Genomic DNA, 24466 nt, shown 5'->3' with positions numbered 1-24466 from the left:
GGAGAAAGATAGAGAGAGGAAATAGAGGAGGAGACAGATAGAGAGAGGGAAATAGAGGGGGAGACAGATAGAGAGAGAGGGAAATAGAGGGGGAGACAGAGAGAGAGAGGAAATAGAGGGGGAGACATATAGAGGAGGAGACAGAGAGAGAGAGAGAGAGAGAGAGAGAGAGAGAGAGAGAGAGGAAATAGAGGGGGAGACAGATAGAGAGAGAGGAAATAGAGGGGGAGACAGATAGAGAGAGAGGAAATAGAGGGGAGACAGATAGAGAGAGAGGAAATAGAGGGGAGACAGAGAGAGAGAGAGGAGGAAATAGAGGGGGAGACAGATAGAGAGAGAGGAAATAGAGGGGGAGACAGAGAGAGAGAGAGGAAATAGAGGGGGAGACAGAGAGAGAGAGAATAGAGGAGACAGAGAGGAGAGAGAGAGAGAGAGAGAGAGAGAGAGAGAGGAAATAGAGGACGGCGACAGAGAGAGAGAGAGAAATAGAGGGGAGAACAGAGAAGAGAGAAATAGAGGGGGAGACAGAGAGAGAGAAGAAATAGAGGGGGGAGACAGATAGAGAGAGAGGAAATAGAGGGGGAGACAGAGAGAGAGAGGAAATAGAGGGGGAGGACAAGGACAGAGACAGAGAGAGAGAGAGAGAGAGCGAGGAGAGAGAGAGAGGAGAGATGAGACGAGAGAGAGAGATGAGAGAGAGAGAGAGAGAGAGAGAGATGAGACGAGAGAGAGAGAGGAGAGAGGACAATAGAGGGGAGGACAGATAGAGAGAGAGGAAATAGAGGGGGAGGACAGAGAGAAGAGGAAATAGAGGGGGAGGGACAGATAGAAAGAGGAAATAGGGGGAGACAGATAGAGAGAGAGGAAATAGAGGGGGAGACAGAGAGAGAGAGAGAGAGAGAGAGGGGGACAGATAGAGAGAGGGGAAATAGAGGGGGAGACAGATAGAGAGAGAGGAAATAGAGGGGGAGACAGAGAGAGAGAGAGGAAATAGAGGGGGGAGACAGAGAGAGAGAGAGAATTGGGGAGAAAGAACAAAAGAGACATGCAGTTAGCGCAAACAAAATATGTTATCGCCGTGGCAACGCTTAACTCTCCATGGCAACAGCAGGTGGCTCAGGGCTGTATTTTTCTGTTTGTGTTGTTTTTGTTACCTGCTTTTGTCCATCTCTGGTTAAAACATCAGAGAAGAGAGAGAGAGAGAGAGAGAGAGAGAGAACAGGAGGAGAGGTTCTAGACCTCCAAATCCGCTCTTTCTTCCTGTCTTTCAGATGGGCTCAGGAACAATAGAAGAGCTAATATTACACCGTGACTTTACTCTCTCAGTGAGTGGTGTAATGAGAACAGCTCAGTAAAGTGGAGTATAGTGTCTCTCTGGGGCTAATAGAAAATAGTGTCTCTTTGCTCCTGAAGGAGTTGAGTTTGTTCCGTCTCTAATCTACTTTGTCTCTCTGTAGTCCTGGAGGAGTTTGTTCAGTCTCACTGTGTCTCCTAATGGTCCTAAAAGGGTTTGTTCAGTCAGTCTGTACTAAGCCTGTAAAGTAGCTGCCCACAGCACCAGTGAGTCTTGGACAGTCCCAGCTGAAACCTTCCGTGATTCACAAAGTCAAGTCTGTGAGAGCTCACCGGACCATGCTCACTAATCTGGATCCGAAGACCACTGAACACTGTCTTCAAACCTTACAGCTCCGCTACAGACTTGAGAGACTTACCTCACCTTCTCTCTCTCTCTGTGTGTGTATGTGTGTGTGTGTGTGTGTGTGTGTGTGTGTGTGTGTGTGTGTGTGCGTGTGTGCGTGCGTGCGTGCGTGCGTGCGTGCGTGCGTGCGTGCGTGCGTGCGTGTGAAGATGAACATGACCATTAGCTACTAAATACTCTGTTAGCAGAGTAATGATCGGCAGGAGAGTGTGATCGTGTGTATGTGCGAGCGTGTATCCGCGCCTGTGTGCGTCTTTGTAAGTGTTATGTGCGGCTGTTTGTCGTGAGTGTGCTTTGTGCGACCGTGTGTGTGTGTGTTGGGGGGAAGTCATGAGGAATCACCCCTGTGGACCACATCAGTGGAGCAGTAATTCTCTGTGGTAATCACAGGGGATAGAATAATGGCAATGCTGGGATATAATCACTGTCATCAGGATCACAGGCTTATGAGCTCAAATTCCTGCTTTCCTTTCAGTTTGGCTGCGTCTAAAATGGAGCCCTATCCCCTCTCTAGGGCACTACTTTTGACCAGGGCCCTGGTTATAGGGCGCCACATGGGACGCACTTTTTCTGTCAGTCTGGCGCGGCCTGGAGCAGAAACTTACATGATCAAATGATTGACCATCTTTCTCTCTCACTCTGTCTGTCTGTCTGACTCACTCACTCACTCACTCACTCACTCACTCACTCACTCACTCTTTCTGTCTGTCTCTCTCTCTCTCAATTCCATTTCAATGTAATGACTTTATTGGCATGGGAAACATATGTTGACATTACCAAAGCAAGTGAACTAGATAATAAACAAAAAAGTGAAATGAAGAATACAAATGTGCAGTCAACATTACACTCACAACAGTTCCAAAATATTTTTTTAAATTTTACTAGGCAAGTCAGTTAAGAACAAATTCTTATTTTCAATGACGGCCTAGGAACAGTGGGTTAACTGCCTGTTCAGGGGCAGAACGACAGATTTGTACCTTGTCAGCTCGGGGGTTTGAACTTGCAACCTTCCGGTTACTAGTCTAACGCTCTAACCACTAGGCTACGCTGCTGCCCCATGTCATATTATGTGCAAGTATTTAAAGTACAAAAGGGAAAATAAATAAACATAAATATAGGTTGTATTTACAATGGTGTTTGTTCTTCACAGGTTGCCCTTTTCTTGTTGCAACAGGTCACAAATCGTGCTGCTGTGATTGGACATTGTGGTATTTCACCCAATCAATATGGGTGTTTATCAAAATTGTGGGCATGTTTTCGAATTCTTTGTATATCTGTGTAATCTGAGGGAAATATGTGTCTCTAATATGGTCATGCACTTGGCAGGAGGATAGGAAGTGCAGCTCAGTTTCCACCTCATTTTGTGGGCAGTGTGCATATAGCCTGTCTTCTCTTGAGAGCCATGTCTGCCTACGGCGGCCTTTCTCAATAGCAAGGCTATGCTAACTGAGTCTGTACATAGTCAAAGCTTTCCTTAAGTTTGGGTCAATCACAGTGGTCAGGTATTCTGCCATGGTGTACTCTCTGTTTAGGGCCAAATAGCATTCTAGTTTGCTCTGTTTTTTTGTGTTTTTTTTCCAATATGTCAAGTAATTATCTTTTTGTTTTCTCATGATTTGGTTGGGTCTAATTGTGTTTCTGTCCTGGGGCTCTGTGGGGTCTGTTTGTGTTTGTGAAATGAGCCCCAGGACCAGCTTGCTTAGGGGACTCTTCTCCAGGCATCTCTCTGTAGGTGATGGCTTTGTTATGGAAGGTTTGGGAATCGCTTGGTTGTAGAATTTAACGGCTCTTTTCTGAATTTTGATAATTAGTCTAATTCTATTCTGCATGCATTATTTGGTGTTTTACATTATACACAGAGGATATTTTTGCAGAATTCTGCATGCTGAGTCTCAATTTGGTGTTTGTCCCATTTTGTGAATTCTTGGTTGGTGAGCAGACCCCAGACCTCACAACCATAAAGGGCAATGGGCTCTATAACTGATTCAAGTATCTTTAACTGATATGTCGAATTTGATGTTCCTTTTGATGGTATAGAAGGCCCTTCTTGCCTTGCCCCTCAGCTCATTCACAGCTTTGCTGAAGTTATCTGTGGTGTTGATGTTTAGGCCAAGGTATGTATAGCTTTTTGTGTGTTCTAGGGGAACCAGTGTCTAGATGGAATTTGTATTTGTGGTCCTGGCACATGGACCTATTTTGGAACACCATTATTTTTGTCTTACTCAGATTTACTGTCAGGGCCCAGGTCTGACAGAATCTGTGCAGAAAATCTAGGTGCTGCTGTAGGCCCTCCTTGGTTGGGGACAGAAGCACCAGATCATCAGTAGACATTTGACTTCAGATTCTAGTGGGGTGAGGCCGGGTGCTGCAGACTGTTCTAGTGCCCTCGCCAATTTGTTTATTTATATATATAGATATATATACGTTGAAGAGGGTGGGGCTTAAGCTGCGTCCCTGTCTCACCCCACGGCCCTGTGTATAGAAATGTGTGTTTTTTTGACAATTTTAACTGCACACTTGTTGTTTGTGTACATAGATTTTATAATCTCTCTCTCTCACTCGTTCTTTGTCACTCTCTCTCTCCCTTCCCCACCTCTCCCTCTCTCTCCTCTCTCTCTCTTCAGTCCTCCACTATGGCCAGGGAGTCCCTTCTTAAGAAAGAACGGAGGAGTTATCTTACAAGGTAGGCTACCTTTCTGCATCGCTGTGTCTTGTTTGTGTGTCTGTCTTAATCTCTCTCTCTCTCTCTTTCTCCCTCTCTCTCTCTGCTCGGATGCCAACTCCTGAGTTCTGAATTATTTTTTAGAAGGCACCTTGAGAATACCAAGTGCTGCATCCTGACACTTGGCAACATTTCAGAGGATGCTTCTGTTTGACAGGGCGTGTTTGAAAGTTGAAAAAAAACTCTGCTCTGATCTGAAGCTCGGGAAGGCATCATGTGATTTTTTTTCACCTCCACTTTAGCTTTCCATAACCCTCTCTCACCCACCCTCCCTCTCTCTCTCGTCACTTTTCCTCTCTCATCACTTTCGCTCTCTCCCCTCACTTTCTCTCCCTCTCTCCTCTGACATCCTCCCTCCCTGTCTCCCTCGCTCTCCCTCTCCCCCTCTCTTTTCTCCCTGGTGGGCTGGCTGGCAGTTTAAATGGACATTCAATCCCAATCAGAGTGCACTCTGGGAGTGCGGTGGGCCAGCGGTGCTCTAAATGGGGGAAATGGATACATTAGGCGTCTGGGCCGTGTCCTCCATCCTCTCCATCGCCACTCCTTGGCTCTGATAATGGAGTAATGGTCAAGGAGCCGGCGTGGAAAGCATCTGAAGGGCCCGGTCTCCCTACAGACCTGCCTGTGACTGATGGGTCCGGTGGGAGGGAGGGAAGGAGAGAGGGAGGGGTAGAGAGGGGAGAGGGAGAGAAAAGGGGAGAGGGAGAACATTGATCATTACTCCATTGTCAAAAAGGTGGGATAGGTGGGTAGATAGTGGACAGAGAGAGTAAGAGGGAGGGGGAGAGGTGGGAGGTAGGAGAGAGGAATAGAGGAAGAGAGAGGGATAGAGGGAGGGAAGGAGGGAGAGATGGGGAGAGGGAGGGAAAGAGGGAGGAGGAGGGATGAGGGAGAGGTGGGAGGGAGAGAGGAATGGAGGGAGAGGGAGGGAGGAATGGAGGGAAAGAGGGAGGAGGGGGGAGAGAGGTGAGAGATAGTGAGGGAGATAGGAATGGAGAGGAAGGGAGGGAGGGAGAGAGAGGGGGAGAGAGTGAAGGGAATGGAGAGAGAGGGATGGAGAAACAGGGAGGGAGAGAAAGAGGGATGAATGGAGAAAGAGGGAGGTGGGATGGAGAAAGAAAGAGAGAGGTAGTATACAGTAGGTGGATAGAGAGTGGACAGATAGCCACTATTAATTCAATTCATTTCAAGAAGATTTATCGGCATGGAAAGTGTAGGAACGTACATTACTCTACTAGCTCACTATCCTAGTCCCACAGCCCACAGGCTTGGGCTATTCTAAGCTGTGCTGAGTTGAAACCCAGTGGAAACTGTCTACATGCTGATACTGTATCTTCCACATGCTAGCCCTGGTTTCCACGATGCTAGCCCTGGTTTCCACGATGCTAGCCCTGGTTTCCATGATGCTAGCCCTGGTTTCTACGATGCTAGCCCTGGTTTCCACGATGCTAGCCCTGGTTTCCACGATGCTAGCCCTGGTTTCCCCATGCTAGCCCTGGTTTCCCCATGCTAGCCCTGGTTTCCCCATGCTAGCCCTGGTTACCCCATGCTAGCCCTGGTTTCCCTATGCTAGCCCTGGTTACCCCATGGTAGCCCTGGTTTCCCCATGCTAGCCCTGGTTTCGCCATGCTAGCCCTGAAACAGTTGCTTTCTCAAGGTCTGCTGGGAATGACCTTTAACCCTGAGCTCTGGACACTGCGTCTGAACCCTCCGGTTACAAGCTTGATGTAGTCATAGCGTGCTAGGAATATGTGGCCAAATACTAAACTTTTGACTACTTTAATACACATCTAAGTGAAATTGTACCAATACGTTTGGTCCCCTAAAATGGGGGGACTACAGTATGTATTAAAAGTGCTGCAATATTTAAACGGTTCACCCAATATGGATGATACCCTCAAATTAAAGCTGACATTCTGCACTTTAACAACAACATAATGGTCACTGTCCCGATACTTTAAGAGCTCACGGTATATATTCTCTCTCTCTCTGTACCGCCAGGGTGTATAGACAATGTGAGCAGTGTTTTCTCCCAGCTTCTCAGCAGCATATGTCTCAGGCTTTATACCTGCAGAGACGGCATGCCTCCGAAGTTGGAAGACATGAGTCACCGCTATACATAGCATGGCTGCATGGGAGACTAAGCGGGGGAGGGGGGGGAGAGGAGAGAGAGAGAGAGAGAGAGAGAGAGAGAGAGAGAGAGAGAGAGAGAGAGAGAGAGAGAGAGAGAGAGAGAGGAAAGGGGGACAGAAAGTAAGCAAGCAAATGAAAAGACCTACAGAAAGAGGGAAACATTTTGTATAAATGGATAGGAAAGATAGACAGGGAAACAGAGAGAGAGTCAGTGGCCAAATCGAACAGAGAGTTGCCTGTGTATCCAGGCAGGGCCAGGGTTAGATTAGGCAGAGCTGGGCTAGGGCCAAGCCAGGGTTAGATTAGGCAGAGCTGGGCTAGGGCCAGGCCAGGGTTAGATTAGGCAGAGCTGGGCTAGGGTCAAGCCAGGGTTAGATTAGGCAGAGCTGGGCTAGGGCCAGGCCAAGGTTAGATTAGGCAGAGCTGGGCTAGGGCCAGGCCAGGGTTAGATTAGGCAGAGCTGGGCTAGGGCCAGGCCAGGGTTAGATTAGGCAGAGCTGAGCTAGGGCCAGGGTTAGATTAGGCATAGCAGGGCCAGGCCAGGGTTAGATTAGGCATAGCAGGGCCAAGCCAGGGTTAGATTAGGCAGAGCAGGGCCAGGCCAGGGTTAGATTAGGCATAGCAGGGCCAGGCCAGGGTTAGATTAGACATAGCAGGGCCAGGCCAGGGTTAGATTAGGCAGAGCAGGGCCAGGCCAGGGTAGAGTGTGCAGTGTGTCTATGGGGTAAACAGGGTCATCTCTTAGCTGTGTGCTCTGCCTCTGAGGCTGTTGAACACAGAGAGGTATTTCCTGCCTCCTCCGCTGAAGCATGATCTACTGCTCTGTGGCATGTGGAATGGGAGCCGTCTCCACGGCAACGGAAAGCCCTCCCTGCCGCCGGAGCGAGAGAGAGACCCAAAAGGGGGAGGGAGAAAGCAGAGGGGGATGTTGACCCAGAAAGACCAAGCAGTAGCACACACATTGACACACACAAAGATAGTCGTGTGCACACACACACACACACACACACACACACACACACACACACACACACACACACACAGCGAGTGATCAAGATTACAATGGAGATAGTTTGCAGACAGGCAGGGACTTACTTATAAGGATAACAGGAGCAGCCCTAAAGATATCAGGGTCGGCCCCACAACCAGAGTCAATAGGATTAACATGGATAATGGATGCGGGCTAACAGTCAGGGGCTAACAGACAAAACCCTTTAGGTACAGTACAACAGAGACACTCTTTTACGGTACATAATGCATGTATATTGCACATAGGCCTACTTATTCATAAAATGGCAGACGACAGCTACTGTGATGATAGGGCCAAATGTGTGAGTTCACATGCTTTAAAAAGAAAGAAAAGACGCAGACAAAAGCAAATGGTGGTCATCATTTCTGAAAAGCACACTGACCCCAGAGATCCAGAGAGAGACGTGGATGACAGCTGTTTCACTGAGCTGAACTGGGGCGTCTGTCCGTGAGCCGAGCTGAGCAGCCAGCCTCAAATGACTGGAGCCCTGGCTCACACACTTCCTCTTTCCCTCTACCGTTACCTCTGTGTCTTTCTCTCTACCCCTCTTTATTTAAACACCTATCGCTGTCTCTCTCTCTCTGTGTTTTCTCTCTCTCTTTCTCTTTTCCTCTCTCCCACACCCTTCTCTCTCCCTTTCGCTCTCTCTATCTCTTCCTCTCTCCCTCCATCGATCCTCTCACTAAAGAAAGCCAGTGCTGTGTAAGTTAGGCAGAACAGAACACAGTGTACTAGCCATGCTTCCCAGAAACACACACACACAATATCCCCCATCCCCCACCCTCTTGACAAGGTCTAGGTGTTGGCTTAAATACGTTTTCTTTTTTACAACCAAATCTCTATTTTTGATGTAAATGGCATGTTGTAAGACACCTTTTTTTTGGTGATTTCACATTTTTGAGAAACTTACCCCAAACGGCAAACTTCCTGAAAAAACATGAACAAAGGCTCCAAAACCCCCCCCCAAATACATCCTTTTAGAAATAACACAGCGCTCAGCATAGTGGTGCAGGTCTGTTAGTAATTGTGTCACCCCGAATTGTGTCACCCCGAATTTCATATTTCATTTTGATGCGACTCGAGCGATACCTCGTCGTCCATTCTACAGGTAACTGCCATAACAAAAGAAACACTTGAGTAAATGAGGGATACAAAGTGTATTGAAAGCATGGCTGCTTCCAAACAGGAAGTTCCAGACACTTGTAGAATCTATGCCGAGGTGCATTGAAGCTGTTCCGGGTCGTGGCGGCCCAACACCCTATTAAGACTCTATGTTGGTGTTTTGGTAGTTACCTGTAGCAGCAGGCTACACACATAACGGAACAGCTGGGTAGGGGAAATGGAGTTGCGCAAAACGGTATATAACATTGTGGATAATGTTCCGAATGACACAATTTCACGTGTACAACATCTAAAAAGACACGCATCACTATACTGGGAGCTTTGCCGTTTCCAAAAGGACATATTTGGGTGTTTTTGGAGCCTTTGCTCATGTTTTTGCAGGGCCCCCGTACTACACAATGAGGATGAGGAAGGGATTTGCTATTTGGGGTAAGTTTCTTAAGAACAAGTGAAATCACAATAAAGGTATCTGGAGCAATTTCCATCAAAAGTAGTGATTGGCTGTAAAAAAGAAAACTTCTCCTGGGCACTACAATGCCTTATGATGCATGATTTATTATTTTATTTCCCTGACGTCTCCTTGAGATCTTAACAATTAGACTGCTTTATGTTGTGTTCTGTGTGTATATATGTACCGTATGTATGTATATGTATTTGTGTGCATTTCTGTGTGTGTTTTATGCTGTTTTGTGGTGTGAATTTGTTAGTATGTATCTCTATGTAAGTCCTTATGTCTGTTCCTCTCTCTGTAGTTCCTCAAGGCGTGATCCAAAATGGGGCCCGCATCAGGAGCCAGGGTCTGTTTCCTGTCATCCGACCCCTACCCATATGCTCCGTGGGAAGCAGGACCACTGCGATAAGGTCAGTGAAACTGTCAATGATCACTCGGCTGGTTATGACGTAGAATTTTACCTGGATAATACACACACCTCGACACCAAACTATATTTTTCCACCATTTACATCATCGTACGTCAATTTGTTCATTGTACTCAAAACTGGACATGTCACACAAAGGTGTAGTACAGTGCCTCATGCTCCTATTGAGTTCAGACGCAGGCTTGCATCCTAAATGGCACCCTATTCTCTACATAGTGCACGACTACCCTATGGGCCCTGGTCAAAAGTAGGGCACTATGTAGGGAAAAGGGTGCCATTTGGGAGTCATGGCCCAACCAGGTGTGTTTATACAGCCTTCACAATGGTTTATTCCTGTGAAGAGCCTTGTGATTCAGAGAAGATTTAGGAACAGGCCTGGACCTGCTCATCCATCATGGTAGCATGGGAGTATGAAGGGACACACACACACACACACACACACACACACACACACACACACACACACACACACCACACACATGCCATGTCATGAATTAAACATCCCCACAGGCAAGGCAGCAGCTCACATAAGGTATGCACTGAATATTTGATCATATAAAAGTGGGTATGTCCTTCCCATGAGAGAGTAATATGCCAACAGACTGTCCTGCTAAAAGAAAACAACGTTTGATCCAAGGGAGGGTGTGGCGTGGGCGGACAGCAGGACTATTTTGGATTTATAGGATGGCGTGGTGCTCTGATCTGCTTTTATTGTATATCAAATGTACTATTGTGATGACACAGTAACTATACAAATATGTGTTTGAAAAATGTCAACCCAAATGTGACTACTTATCAAAGGTATGAGTTTACAAATGCAGTAGCCGCGTGTCTGATGATACTATGGTGCAGCCAAAAGCCTGGCGCACAGGGCTAGACATGCACTACAGTCTGTAGAAACAGTAGACAAGTGTGATATATGTCAACAGTGACTGTAGCCTGTCCCTTTTGTGAACTGTATGGGCTCTGGTCAAAAGTAGTGCACTGTATAGGGAACAGGGTGCCATTTGGGACGCGTACTAAATGTAGTCTGTTCACATTAAGACTAACTGTAGCCTTCTGATCTCCTCTGTGTCTCTCCAGGTCAGCTCTGGGGGATTACCTGACCCAAGGCAACATCGGCCACCCCTGTGACTCTCCCTCCCCCCCTCCCAGCGACGACCTCCAGGAGGACCACAACTACAGCACCGCCAAATCCCCCAGCATGCCCTGCTCTTCCCAGGGGCCCTCCACGTTAGACGATGACGATGACATCATCGCGGTGGAGGTCGGCGTCCACCGAGAGGTCAAATCGGAACCTCAAGAAGTCCCGCTGGACTCTGCCTCTGTCTCCTTCCTCTCCCAGCATGCCCGGCGACGGGGCCTGCCCTGGACGAAAAACCGCCTACGGGCCCTGGGCGACACGCTGCCGCTGAAAAAGCGCCGTTCAGCAGCAGCAGCGGTGGAGAAGCCACCGTCGGAGAGCGATGACGAGGAGATGAAGGAGGCGGCGGGGTCGTTGCTTCACTTGGCGGGCGTCAGGGCGTGTCTCAACAACATCACTAACCGCGCCGCCAAGGCTGCTCAGAAGGAGAAAGAGCAGAAAGAGGCCCTAAGGAACTAACTAAGGCCTACACATCTGGTCTACACACCAACCACCAAGACCTAGAAACTAATAGCTAAAACACACTGCAAAGACCAACGTTGAAAAGCAGCGGGTGTCCGCAGAGTGTTGCAGGGTGTGTTAACCAACACTTGCTGGGTGTGGACGAACGGTGGAAATTCAACATGTAGAATTGTCGGGAATGAACAGAAAACGACAGCAGATATTCTGGTCAGAGGCGATAGGCTGGTCACCCGCTGCTTTTAACAGTTGGTTCTCACAGTGTATTTAGTCTCTAATGCCTGATTTCCACTATAGGGCCGACCCTAACTGTAGCCTATACTGTGCTGGCTCGGATATATTCTTTTCAGATTTTGCTTTCCAGCATGGTTCCAGCAGCAATTATGGTGGATGCGTAACCAGGCCAGCCCAGCACAGCTCGGTTTGGCAGTAGTGTGAAAAGGGTATATGGCCAGGCCTGAGCGCAGAGAGACCTACAGTAGGACTACACACCAGGTCTACACACCGACCAACCAACCACCAACAGGCCAAGAGATAACGTTATTAAGCATTAGTCTCAATAGACACTACTCCATCTCTCTCTCTCTTTAACCTTTAACCTCTATCTCTCCTCCAGGGGCATTAGGAGAATCCTACTTATTTATGGCAATATCAAAAATCTGTTTTTACTATACGTTTCCTGTATGTTTCAACACTAACTCTGATGGGTAATTGATTCTCACGTGTCTCTGTTGATGTTTTTATGTTGTGTAAAGGGGATGCAAGCCATAGAAAAACACATTTTTTTGTCACTAATTAGGGAAATACATTGCTAAAAAAATAGAACCATTGAGGAGAATAGCTGAGCGTTTTGTGTCATCTGTAACTTGTCAGAAGTGTATCTGTGAATTTGTAGCAATCTTCCAGTAATGTAAGCCAGGAAGTTGAGCCAATGATACTAACAGATTGAAAACTGTTCAAACTTGCTGCTCACACACGTCATCCTACGCCCATGAGCACAACATGTAAGACTGTGCCAAAGACGAGCGACCGGGTTGCTTCAATGTAGCCAATCTGACAGCTTACAAAGACAAACATAAAAGGCATAGCAACATCAGAAGACCTGTAGAGAAGAGATAGGAGAACACCGTAAATGTCTCAATAATTGTAAAATCCATTCTTAAAGAATCATGCTCTTATTTCTATTCATTACGGTGATTTCTATCACCAATAGTAAAAGCATCATTGAGAATGGGCATGATTCCATTAAGATCACTCCTTAGTATTTATGCATAGTTAGAACTATACTGTTAATCTACTGTTCAGTTTTTGGTGCCATGGTGATGACTTAGTGCTGGGTCAGAGGCAATATACTGCATCTCATCTATCTTGTTCTTGTTTCTCAGCTGCGTTTGAAATGGCCTCCTATTCCCTTTTTAGTGCACTATTTTTGACCAGAACCTCATGGATCTGGCCAAAAGTAGTGTGCTATGGGGTTGATGGGCTCTGGACAAAAGGAGAGCACTATATTGGGAATAGGGTGCAATTTCAGACATACAGTAGCCTAGACGTCCCTGAAACTCTTCCAGTATTCCTCTTCCACAAACGTGAACGCCGGTTTAAATATAACCCATGCTACGACACCTGCCTATCATTTTTACAGACTCAGAAAACTATATACATAAACTGTGGATTTGTTGTTGTTTCTTGCAATTCTGTTTGTATTGTTTCCCCTTCTTCCTCTACCCTCATAAAAGTATAAGCAATTTGTCCAGTCTGGACAACTCTGTAAAAAGGTTAGAAAATATTTTATTTTTCCTTTCTTAATTGAAGCAATTTGACCTGCAGGACTTTCTCAGTTATATTGCATGGGTGCTTGTAAATAAGATGCAAAAGTAAATCTTTTTTATTCAAAGATCATGTAAGATAAACAATGTATTTAGCATGAAGCATGACTTATTTTCATATAAACTTAGATCCTAGAAGAGAAAACAAAGGTTTTGCCACCAATTCTTATACACTCAATTTTATTTAATTTTATTTCGATTTAAAAAAAAAATGTATTGATATTGTATTTCTTCAGATGAGCGGGCTTTTAATGACATATCTTCTTCAGGGAGACATTTTATGGGGAAATCACTCTGCAATTATGAGGCCCGGCTACTCTGGGCTTTAAGTATAACAGACCTGGGTTCAAAAACTATTTGAAATTATTTCAAATAATTGAATTTGTGCTTAATTGAGCTTGCCTGTTGCAATGCAACCAATAGTAAAGTCCCAAAAGTGCTAACCCCGCCCACCTGGCACCCCAGCCAGGCTAAAGCAAACTGTAAAATGATTTGAAAGGTTTCAAGTGGTATTTGAACCCAGTCTGTTAGCTCTACGGCTAGATGGATCAACTGAAAAGCCTCTACTATGGCATTCAGTCTTCTTCTGCCTCTTAAACAATAAATGTGTCACTGTTCTAGTGTTGTTCAGAATGTATCAATAGTGTGTGAGTGTGTGTGTGTCCAACAACCATACACCCTTTAACATTGTGCCTGCCCTCCAGACTTAATTGTATTCCGATGTCTTTAGCTGACATGTTTTCATATTGAACAGCACATATTTCTTTATTTCTGAAAGTCTTTTCTCTCATTTTGTTCTGTAAATGTGTTACCATTGGGTCCTAGTTTTCTCCTCCCTGGCAGACACTTCCCTGTAAATGGACGGAGCATTATGGACCTGTTTGACATGGAATTTAGAATTTGTCAGAATGTTCCACCGTTTTAACTGGCTCCAACTAGCACAGCCAAACCTTTTGTTGAAAGTTACCCTACCATGAACTGACTGAGGATGTATGTACATAGAGTGGAGTTACTGTACATGATGAACACGTTTCTGTACAAACAGCTGAGGTAATTAGGGGTTAGAAAGAGGTTGTGTGCAGACAGTAGGGAGAGGCAGAGTCAGAGAGAGCCAGACTCTGGTTCGGGTTTATGGGAAATACTGAGAGTGACTGACAGCTAGACTGGGAGTTAGACAAGCAAATGACAGCAGAGTTCCATTGTCATAGTATTCTATCAACTTTGATACGGAACACTGACTATTCTATTCAATTCAATGTGTTTCTTCTATCAATGTTGACATGAAATAGACTCACTCCCCGTATACCTCACTGCCATCTCCACTTCCTCTCTTGACACTAGAGAAGTGTTATTGTGTTACAGGTCAAGCCCTCTGTGTTATTTGCAGTAGGAAGTCAGTGAACTGGTGACTAATAGTAGAGTCTGCAGTGGCAAGTCAAGGAGAATGTGTTGCTTAAGTAACCACCATCTCCTCCAGTGACTCACATGGTGACTGTGTCCCAAATGGCACTACTTTTGACCAGAGCTAATAGGGCTCTGTTCAAAAGTTGTGCGCTATATAGGGAATAGGATGCCATTTCGGGCACTTCCAGTGACATGCAGGGAAGGAAGGTGAAGTTATGACCATATAAGGGTCTGCTTGACAAATAGAACGATCCTGGGAAATAGGACTGAGTCATTTAATGCAAAGGGAAGAAAAATAAGAAACTCTATCACTGCCTGAAAAGCCCTCGAATGAGAAACAAATGTGCGTATTTTATTTGAACTAAAACCTGCCAAACTAAACCATGCTCAAAGTGTGCATCCCAAATGGCAACTCATTCCCTATATAGTGCACTTTTCTTTCAAAAGTAGTGCATTACAAAGAGAATAGGCTGCCATTTGGGAGTCGCCCAAGGCAAGCCTGCCAGCCAGTCCGCCATTTTGTTTTCTATGAACGTTTTTTGTTGTTGTGTTTGTTTACTCTGACAAGACGTTACAATACTGCCACGTTAATGACTATTTGAGAAGGGTCAGAAAGCCATAGAATAGAGATGTCAAACGCAAACAACTATGTTGCTCTATGAGAAGAATCGATGTAATGCAGAGTGCACCCAGCTTGGTTGGTTTTCCAATGAATGTTTGATTATTTCCTTGTTGTGCAATCACATTGCCAAAGAACGATTTCAAACGACTTCAGCGATTTCATTCATGTAAATATCACGTTGTCCAATACCGTGGCAAAAAAAAAAAAGTAGAAATGTTGTTTTTTTCTTTTCAATTTTTCTGAAACCTTCAATAATGTTTATGTGGTGTATTGTCTTCCAGTTGCAATGATTAAAGTTGACCTGAACTCAACTCCTGTGCTTGAAAGAGACCATGTCATAATTACATTCAATTGAATTGAATTGGGTAAAAAACATTACCACGTTGTATTCCCAGAGGACAGCGCTTAAAAAGTAGTAATTAAAGCACTTGGCCCTCGATAGTAAAAACAAGTAAAACATCTAATGGTTAGAAGACAAGACAAAGATTACAAAACAACAACATAACATTCATATTAGTGAAGAAAACTGTCACCATCCATTGCACCTCATCCCTAATCTTAAAAATATAACCAAACCAACAGTAGCAATAAGCATGTAATATTCATGTTATTCACATCAGCTCAAATCAGCCCACACAGACCAGCTAAAAACTAAACATATTCTCTGTTACAGAAGTGCGTCAGAAAAGCAAGCAAATGCTTCAAAGCTCGGTTGAACCCTTTCACATAAGTAAATTGTTCATTAGCTTATTGAGACCAGTGCCTGTGATTGGCTCTGAAGACCGGCCCCTGTTATTGACCTCATATGTTCACATTAACAAGGCTCAGAACATAGCAAGACTTTTTTCAGCCTGTTACTTAACTATTCATTCACTTCCTGTAATCATTAAAGTCCAATACTTTTGATTAAGTGTCAGTTGATTAAGGGCTATAGCTCCTTCTTGTCACTCAGTCAATCTGATGGTTGCCATGATGGAGCCATGTGGCAGAGGGAAGGAAGGCCATTCATAATTAAAGCCAAAGACTACAGGCTTTAATCACCAGCCACTGCCTCCCCGCGCAGCACAGCGCAGCACAGCACAGCTCGTCACATATCCCTCCACCATGCGCTACAACTGCATGGAGCCAGTCTCTGTTGCTATGCAACTGCAGCAAAGAAAGTGCAAGTATATTTCTGTACATCTTTAAGGGGCATCTTTCCACTGACCCAGTTGCCTGAGGCAAAACAAAAAGTGTCTTAACACGCCATTATGTCTGTCTGCTATGTTTGAGTTATTTTGGAAGTTGTCCGTCACCACTTTCACAAGGGCAGTTTTTGAAATGTCAGTTCATCTTCAAGACTTTGCCTGTGTAACGTGACATGTATGAGCAGTACATATTAAAAGTAATATCCACAAATGTGAGGGCTCTTTACCCACCGAAACGGACAAAATAAATGAAAACATGGTATTCGGGGGCCAGTCTTGTAGGAGAGGAGAATATGTGTGCAGTGTGAGGTGGGGTGAGTCAGACACAGAAGGTTCAATTAAAACCAAACTGTATTGTCACATCCGCTGATTACAACAGGTGTAGACTTTACATTTAAATGCTGACTTATGAGCCTTTTCCCAACAACGCAGAGTTAAAAAGTAAGTCCAAATAAAAAATAGAAAATAGTAACACGATAAATAACATTAACGAGGCTTATATAAAAGGAGCACCGGTAATGAGTCAATGTGCAGGTGTACAAGGTAGTTGAGGTAATTACAGTATGTACATGTAGGTAGGGGTAAAAGTGACTAGGCAATCAGGATAGATAATAAAACAGAATAGCAGTAGCGTATGTGTGAAATCAAATCAAATCAAAATGTCTTGCGCCAAATACAACAGGTGTAGACCTTACGGTGAAAAGCTTACTTACAAGCCCTTAACCAACAATGCGGTTTTAAGAAAAATGCAAATAGTAGCTATTCAGGAGTCTTATGTCTTGAGGGTAGAAGCTGTTGAAAAGCCTTTTGGACCTAGACTTGGTGCTCCGGTACCGCTTGCCGTGCGGTAGCAGAGAGAACAGTCTATGGCTTGGGAAGGAAAGTGTGTATATGTTTGTGGCGTCAATACGCATGTGTGGTTTGTGAGCCTATGTAATGTAATGTAATGTGTGTGTGTGTGTGTGTGTGTGTTGGAGTGTCAGTGTAAGTAGTTGTGAGTGTGTGGGTATTGTCCAATGAGTGTGCATAGAGGCAGTGTAAGTGAGTAAGTGCAACAAAGGATCAATACTAACACTAATAGTCTGGGTGGCCTTTTGAACAACTGTTCAGCAGTCTTATGGTTTGGGGGTAGAAGCTGTTCAGGTGCCTTTTGGTCCCAGACATGGCGCACCGGTAATGCTTGCCGTGCCTTTCCAGAGTGAACAGTCTATGGCTTGGGTGGCTGAGGTCTTTGACAATTTTCTGGCCTTCTGACACCGCCTGGTATAGAGGTCCTGGGTGGCAGGGAGCTCGGCCCAAGTGATTTACTGGGCTGTCCGCACCACCCTCTGAAGGACAGGCTCATGGTAATGGCTGGAACAGAATTGGTGGAATGGTATAAAATATGATGCATTCCAATTGCTCCGTTCCAGCCATTATTATGAGCCCATCCTCTCTCAGCAGCCTCCTGTGGAGTCAGGGTGCAGTATAAGTAATATAACTGCTAATATTATGCTGCAAAAACTGCACCCAGAACAACGCATCGTTTTCACTGCGTCCAAAATACCACCGTTGACTGCAGTTACTGCACTTTTACTGCACTTTTACCACCGTTTACTGGCGTTTCTTTTTTTGTTCAGAGTTCTGCTCTTCATGGTCCAGATCATCCAGATTTACTAAATGTCAATTGAGACAGGTTTCCATGGAGACTGTAGAAAGTAGAGTTAAGGCTCTTTGTTAGCCTGCATTCATTCCATGGCGTTATGCTTTTGGAGAATTTTCCCCCCTAGAAGAGCAGGGGTTATTGTTATATGCATAACGCCGTGGGAAAAGTACGCCCCGCAAGCCGGATCCGGCCTGCAAACCCCTTCAATCTGGCCCGTGGGAGGTTTGAGCCAGCCTGCGGCAGTTTTTTGGGGGGAAATGATTCTTTGGGGATAATTAAACACTCCAGGTCAATCTTGAACATCTACATAAAAAGTATGTAGGAAAAAAGTATGTAGAAATGATGAAGGACCTATATATTTTAACTTCCCTTTATCTGGCCTGCAAATAGATTTTGATAAATTAAATCTAATCTGTGCCGCCCTCCATTGAATTTCAAAATCCCGATGTGGCCCTTTACACAAAACATTTGTCCACCCCTGTTATAGGCTGTACGAAAAAATGGACAAATCTTTCCTGAAGTGGACAAAAATTTGCCATTTTGACTTAAATTGCACATCTTTTATGATAAAGTATCTTCTCATATTGCTTAAATTGATTGGGATGTGGGTCATTATAGGGATTGGAAACTGATCCTCTGTTTTTTGTTGTGGTGTGTGATCACTCTCTAGTGGTGTAATGGAGTTACTACATCCAGTGGCTCCTGAATTTGTCACTCGACTCCACTTGGGCAGAGACGAAGAGGCAAAGCGATAAGCCAACTGGCTGACGATACTACACGGTAGTCAGATTCCGATATCGATCAATTTGATATAATCATTTTCCAAAGCATCTGATCTGTTTCTTAACATTAATAAATGCCAACTCATGGCTGTCAAAGATTGTGTGACACCCTCATATTCAGTGGCGACCAGTCTTTCAGGGCAGGTGTGGCTCGTTTAGCACATTAATATGTGTCACATATCAGTTTGCAAACAATGTAAAAAAAAATATAATAATAATTGAGTTAATAAAGCTGGAAACAAACATGGTCTCTTTTTTGCTTTCTTGAGTAAGGCAGCTCCAAAATGCAGGTGTTTCAGCCTAGTGCTTTCTGTGGTGGTGGGGCAGCCAGCGGAAAATACAGAGCTTAGGGGTTGGTAATGTTCTTTAGTTGCGTCGTGATTGGCACAGTGTTCTGTCACTCATGGGGTCACTGCAAAATCTATGGAAGGGCTCGAAAATTCAAGCCGCTTGAGTGCTGCTATGGATTTACATTAGAAGTGCCCATCCAAGAAGACTCAAGATCTTTGGCCACAGATAAAATGATGTAAAATCACGTTATATCTACTGTAGCTTTGATTGGACTGTCATATCATACTTTCAAAATCTTAGCTAGCAAATATAGACAAGGAGTCGTCATCATGAATCAAGTCGACAATCTACAGGCAAATACTTTTTAATCCTTGTCATATGAAGATAAATTATATATAAAACGTATCAGTGCTCATCGGCCATTGGACATAAACATTACACAAGTTGGAAATCCCAAATTCAACAATGAGTGGTGTGGAAGGAATCAGTGGCAAACTGCAAGTATTGCAAAATAATCACTAGCCTGCTATTCAGTGGAGTGGGTTCGTGGTCCAAGTCTGGGTTTAAGGGTATTTTTTTCCAAGCTTATAAGGATAAACATTCAACACATGGGCCAGAAAAGGTTGAATACATTGGCCATGCTGTCAATCCAGCATGACTTCGGCTGAGTTCAAGACAACTGGGAACTCTGAAGAAAAACAAGCTCCGACTAAGAAAATGTGTTTTGAATGGTCATCCAACTCGAAATTCCAAGTCGAGAAATCGGGCCTCTTTCTAGAGTTCCAACCTGAAGATCAATGACGTCATTCCCAGTTGTCTTGAAAGCACCATACATCCAGAGAATACCAGACTTTGATGACAAAGTTTGATGACAAAATGTACACACAAGAAGGACCGCTGTGCCACCTTCCTGTTCAAGTGAGCAAAGCACAACAAGGTGAGTCCAAAAATGTCTTGTATGCTGCTGTATAAATTATGTACTATGCCAGGAAGATATGTATACTGTTGCTAAAAAAGTAATACTATGTGTTTTTTTGTGTAGCCCATGTGCCTCACCCTAATAATTTGGTCCCTTTCCCCCTAATAACTTAGTGCACATGCAGCCTACAGCCTGTTTTAGAGAAATGTAGTCATCGAATATTGAGATTTCACTGTCTACTTATATGCCCCCTTTATTTATCATACGGTTTTGACTTGGTGTACAGGGAGAATACTGTAAGAACGGCCCATGTTCTGAATTTTGTCAGTGTACATTTCAAAAGTGCTGAACAAATAGTTATATTGACTACGTCCATCCTAGCTCGCTCATTAATGTCTTAATCAAAATCACCGATTTCGCTCATCGTCCCCTGTTGCCATAGTTTGTACTTCTCAATTGCCAGTCAAACCACATTTGTTTAAGCAAGTCAGCCATATGAGCTATGTTTTTTTTAAAGTCATTCAATTAGGCTGAATGAACTGTTTAGCTGCCAGACAAGGCTCCGCTGATAGCCAGGTGTAGCAGTGGTAAGGATTCACTCCATGGTGCTGAAAATAAAGCTCTGCTGTTGGGACAGCTTTATGTAGGCCCTAACAGTTTGTGGATTAATGCAATTAATGTATTGTTTAGTGTTGTGTAGTGGATTTTCTGGAATACATCTAAAAAAAAATCTTGTAGATTTACATGCTAAGATCGCCACTGCTCATACTATGGGATTCCAGTGAAAGAATACTCTTTGTTGTTGTTATGTTAGAACATATTTAGGCATAACCATTACAAAGGATCAGAAGTCCAGAGGCTTCCTAAATTTGAACCCTGTTATAGAAAACAAACAGAAGAAGCTAAATCAATGTCTACAGTGGGACATTGTAAGAAGAGTCATAATAATCTCTAGACTAACATATGCTGATTTGTCTTTATATCTTGACCTTAAAAATAAGAGATGGTTCAGATGCTTTTCAACATTCTGTGGAGAAACCGTAATTACATTAGGAAAACTGTAGTAATGAGCACGGTAGGCTTAATTTTCAGGACTTTTTTAATAATAATTAAAACAAAATATTAATTTATAATACTTTTAAGATCAATTGGATAAAACAATACCTACGAAGACCCACTTCTATGTGGAACGTATTCCTCATCATGTCTTGTCTACTTTTGGTGGCCTTCATGTTGGTTTGCAATTATAATATTGACAAAGTTTCAGTGAGGTTTTCTTGTCATTGTCCTTAATTTAAAAGTATAATTTCTCCCCACACAGATATTATATTATTAGAATTGGGACATATTGTATAAAAATACACCTTTGTTTTTAGAATATATTGGTTCCAAAATAATATCCTATTGGTGATCCAACTTAATTAGGAGGAATTCTTATCACGTTACAAGATCCCTGCAACACATAATGCTTTTGCAATTGTTTTTAATACCATTCCCTCAGGTGTTGATTTATTATTCAGGGACGCGTCAAGCAAAACCTGACCCTGACTTACCTTGTGTATTGGAAAAAAAGTTTGGATGTTGCCTCACACATACCTACTTTTTTAATTTTTATAATTAAGGAAGTTTTATCTTTTCATTATTCATTATCCTGCCAACCACAATATGAAGAAGTGTAAAAAAGATAAACTCAAACTGTACCTTTTGTAAGGACCACCCAGAAACAGTTTTACATCTTTTTAAGCATTGTATTCATGTAAATGATCTGTTTCAAGACATCATTAGATTTATAATTGATCATATTTATGAAGATGTAGTGCTTGGATTATTTTCCTAAAATAGAAATCATTTTAAACAATTGTATGTTTTTACATACATTCATTATTCTTCTGGACAAATTTCATATTCACAAATGCAATTTTACAAACAAAACACCCATTTTTCTTACCTTACGAAAGGACATTTAACAATATTTTAAGACAATTAAATACTCTACTAACAAAAATGCTGTTAGAATAATAAATGTGTGTATATCCCTTAAGTGCTTTGTGTTATAATTTTTTTTTTAAATGCTCAGAAAACTTTAGGGGCCAAATAAAACCAGCCACGGGCCAAATTCAGCCGCCAGGTGGGGAGCCCTGCCCTAGCCCAACTGTCTTATACATATGTGTGTTCTCATGTACCTTTTGTATTGATTTATTTTTGTTAATAAAAAAATCGAGAAAAAAAAAATATATATATATATATATATATATATATATACACATTCAGTACATTCGCAAAGTATTCAGACCCCTTGACTTTTTCCACAGTGTGTTACGTCACAGTTTTGTCCCAGCCCCAGCTAACACACCTGACTCCAATAATCACCTAATCATGATCTTCAGTTTAGAATGACATTTGATTCATCAGCTGTGTTCTAGGGATGGATAAAAAGTGTGACACCAATCAGGCCCTCGAAGACTGGAGTTGTCCACCCCTGCGTTACAATCTTATTCTAAAATTGATTAAATAAAATAATTCCCTCATAAATCTACACACAGTACCCCATAATTACAAAGCAAAAAACAGAAATACGAAATTGAGCTTAGGTGCACCCTGTTTCCATTGATCATCCTAGAGATGTTTCTACAACTTGATTGGAGTCCACAAGTTGTAAAATATTGTTTTATTTTATTTAACCTTTATTTAACTAGGCAAGTCAGTTAAGAACCAATTCTTATTTACAATGACGGCCTACACCAGCCAAACCCTGACGACGCTGGGCCAATTGTGCGCCGCCCTATGGGACTCCCAATCACGGCTAGTTGTGATAAAGCCTGGATTCGAACCAGGGTGTTCATAGTGACGCCTCTAGCACTGAGACGCAGTGCCTGAGACCGCTGCACCACTCGGGAGCCCGGTGGTCTCCCATGATCTGGAAAGGCACACACCTGTCTATATAAGGTACCACAGAGCAAAAACCAAGCCATCAGGTCAAAGGAATTGTCCGTAGAGCTCTGAGACAGGATTGTGTCGAGGCACAGATCTGGGGAAGGGTACCAAAACATTTCTGCAACATTAAAGTTTTCCAAGAAAACAGTGGCCTCCATCATTCTTAAATGAAGAAGTTTGGAACCACCAAGACTCTTCCTAGAGCTGACCGTCCAGCCAAACTGAACAATCGGGGGATGAAAGGCCTTGCCAGGGAGGAGACCAAGAACCTGATGGTCACACTGACAGAGCTCCAGAGTTCCTCTGTGGAGATGGGAGAACCTTCCAGAAGGACAACCATTTATGCAGCACTCCACCAATCAGGCCTTTATGGCAGCGTGGCCAGATGGAAGCCACTCCTCAGTAAAAGGCACAGCCCGCTTGGAGTTTACCAAAAGGCACCTAAAGTCGTCTCAGATCATGAGTAACAAAATGTTCTGGTCTGATGAAACAAAGATTGAACTATTTGGCCTGAATGCCAAGCATCACGTCTGGAAGAAACCTGGCACCATCCCTACAATGGCAGCATCATGCTGTGGGGTTGTTTTTCAGCAGCAGGGACTAGGAGACTAGTCAGGATCGAGGCAAAGATGAACAGAGCAAAGTACAGAGAGATCCTTAATGAAAACCTGCTCCAGAGTGCTCAGGACCTCAGACTGGGGTGCAGGTTCACCTTCCAACAGGACAATGACCCTAAGCACACAGCCAAGACAACGTAGGAGTGGCTTCGGGACAAGTCTCTGAATGTCCTTGAGTGGCCCAGCCAGAGCCTGGACTTAAACCCGATCGAACATCTCTGGGGAGACCTGAAAACAGCTGTGCAGCGACGCTCTCCATCCATCCTGACAGAGCTTGAGAGGATCTGCAGAGAAGAATGGGAGAAACTCCCCAAATACAGGTGTGCCAAGCTTGTAGCGTCACACCCAAGAAGACTTGAGATTGTAAACGCTGCCAAAGATGCTTCAAAAAAGTACTGAGTAAAGGTCTGAATACTTATGTAAATGTTTTTTCTTTGTCATTATGGGATATTGTGTGTATATTGAAAAGGAAAAAATGATTTAATCCATTTTAGAATAAAATTGTAACGTAACAAAATGTCAAGGGGGCTGAATACTTTCCTGAATGCACTGTATATATTTTTCTGAAAAATAAAGAAGAGGCGACAGGGATAACTGTGCACAAAATCTGTCTCCTCCATCATGTGGTGTTTTTGGGTGTTTTTTTTTACTCACCAAGCAAGTAGTTTTGTATAGAGGTCAAAGACAAAAAATGATGGATTATTTGCTACGTGTGGTTTATTTGATCGAATAGATGTTTCGTAATGCTTCTTTTCTTACAAGTGTACTGATATAAGTTGAACACGTGACATCCCGGCAACTTGGAGAAAAAATACTTTATATCGGAGTTGTGAATGTTGTTCCCACGCACATCTACCCTCTCATTGGCTAGAATGGTCCCACCTGATCTTGCCTCCTCCCGACTGCCTTCCATTTTAGAAGACATGTATTTTCATTGTTAGAGTGGCCATTTTAGTATCTGGTCAATATAATGGATAATCTGTGTTTTGGACCAACGGATGAGATACAGTACTGCAGGCAGATGCAACATAGGCGGTTGTGGTGGGTTGAGT

At 43.7% G+C, this 24466-nt stretch overlaps 1 protein-coding gene across 1 annotated transcript in view; it reads left to right on the top strand.

The window, feature by feature from the left end:
* ches1 (checkpoint suppressor 1) overlaps window positions 1–15350 on the top strand; it is a 46967-nt gene extending 31617 nt beyond the window's left edge. Inside the window, 3 exon segments of the mRNA XM_031837384.1 lie at window positions 4324–4382; window positions 9459–9567; window positions 10668–15350. Of these exon segments, the coding sequence (XP_031693244.1) occupies window positions 4324–4382; window positions 9459–9567; window positions 10668–11187 (688 nt within the window). The 3' untranslated portion in view covers window positions 11188–15350.
* The last annotated feature ends 9116 nt before the right edge of the window (window positions 15351–24466 follow it).

Source organism: Oncorhynchus kisutch, linkage group LG12 (genome assembly GCF_002021735.2).
Source record: "Oncorhynchus kisutch isolate 150728-3 linkage group LG12, Okis_V2, whole genome shotgun sequence".
In the NCBI taxonomy this organism is placed as follows: Eukaryota; Metazoa; Chordata; class Actinopteri; order Salmoniformes; family Salmonidae; genus Oncorhynchus; species Oncorhynchus kisutch.
The sequence above is the reverse complement of the archived record's forward strand: the minus strand, read 5'-3'. Positions and strand labels throughout refer to the sequence as shown.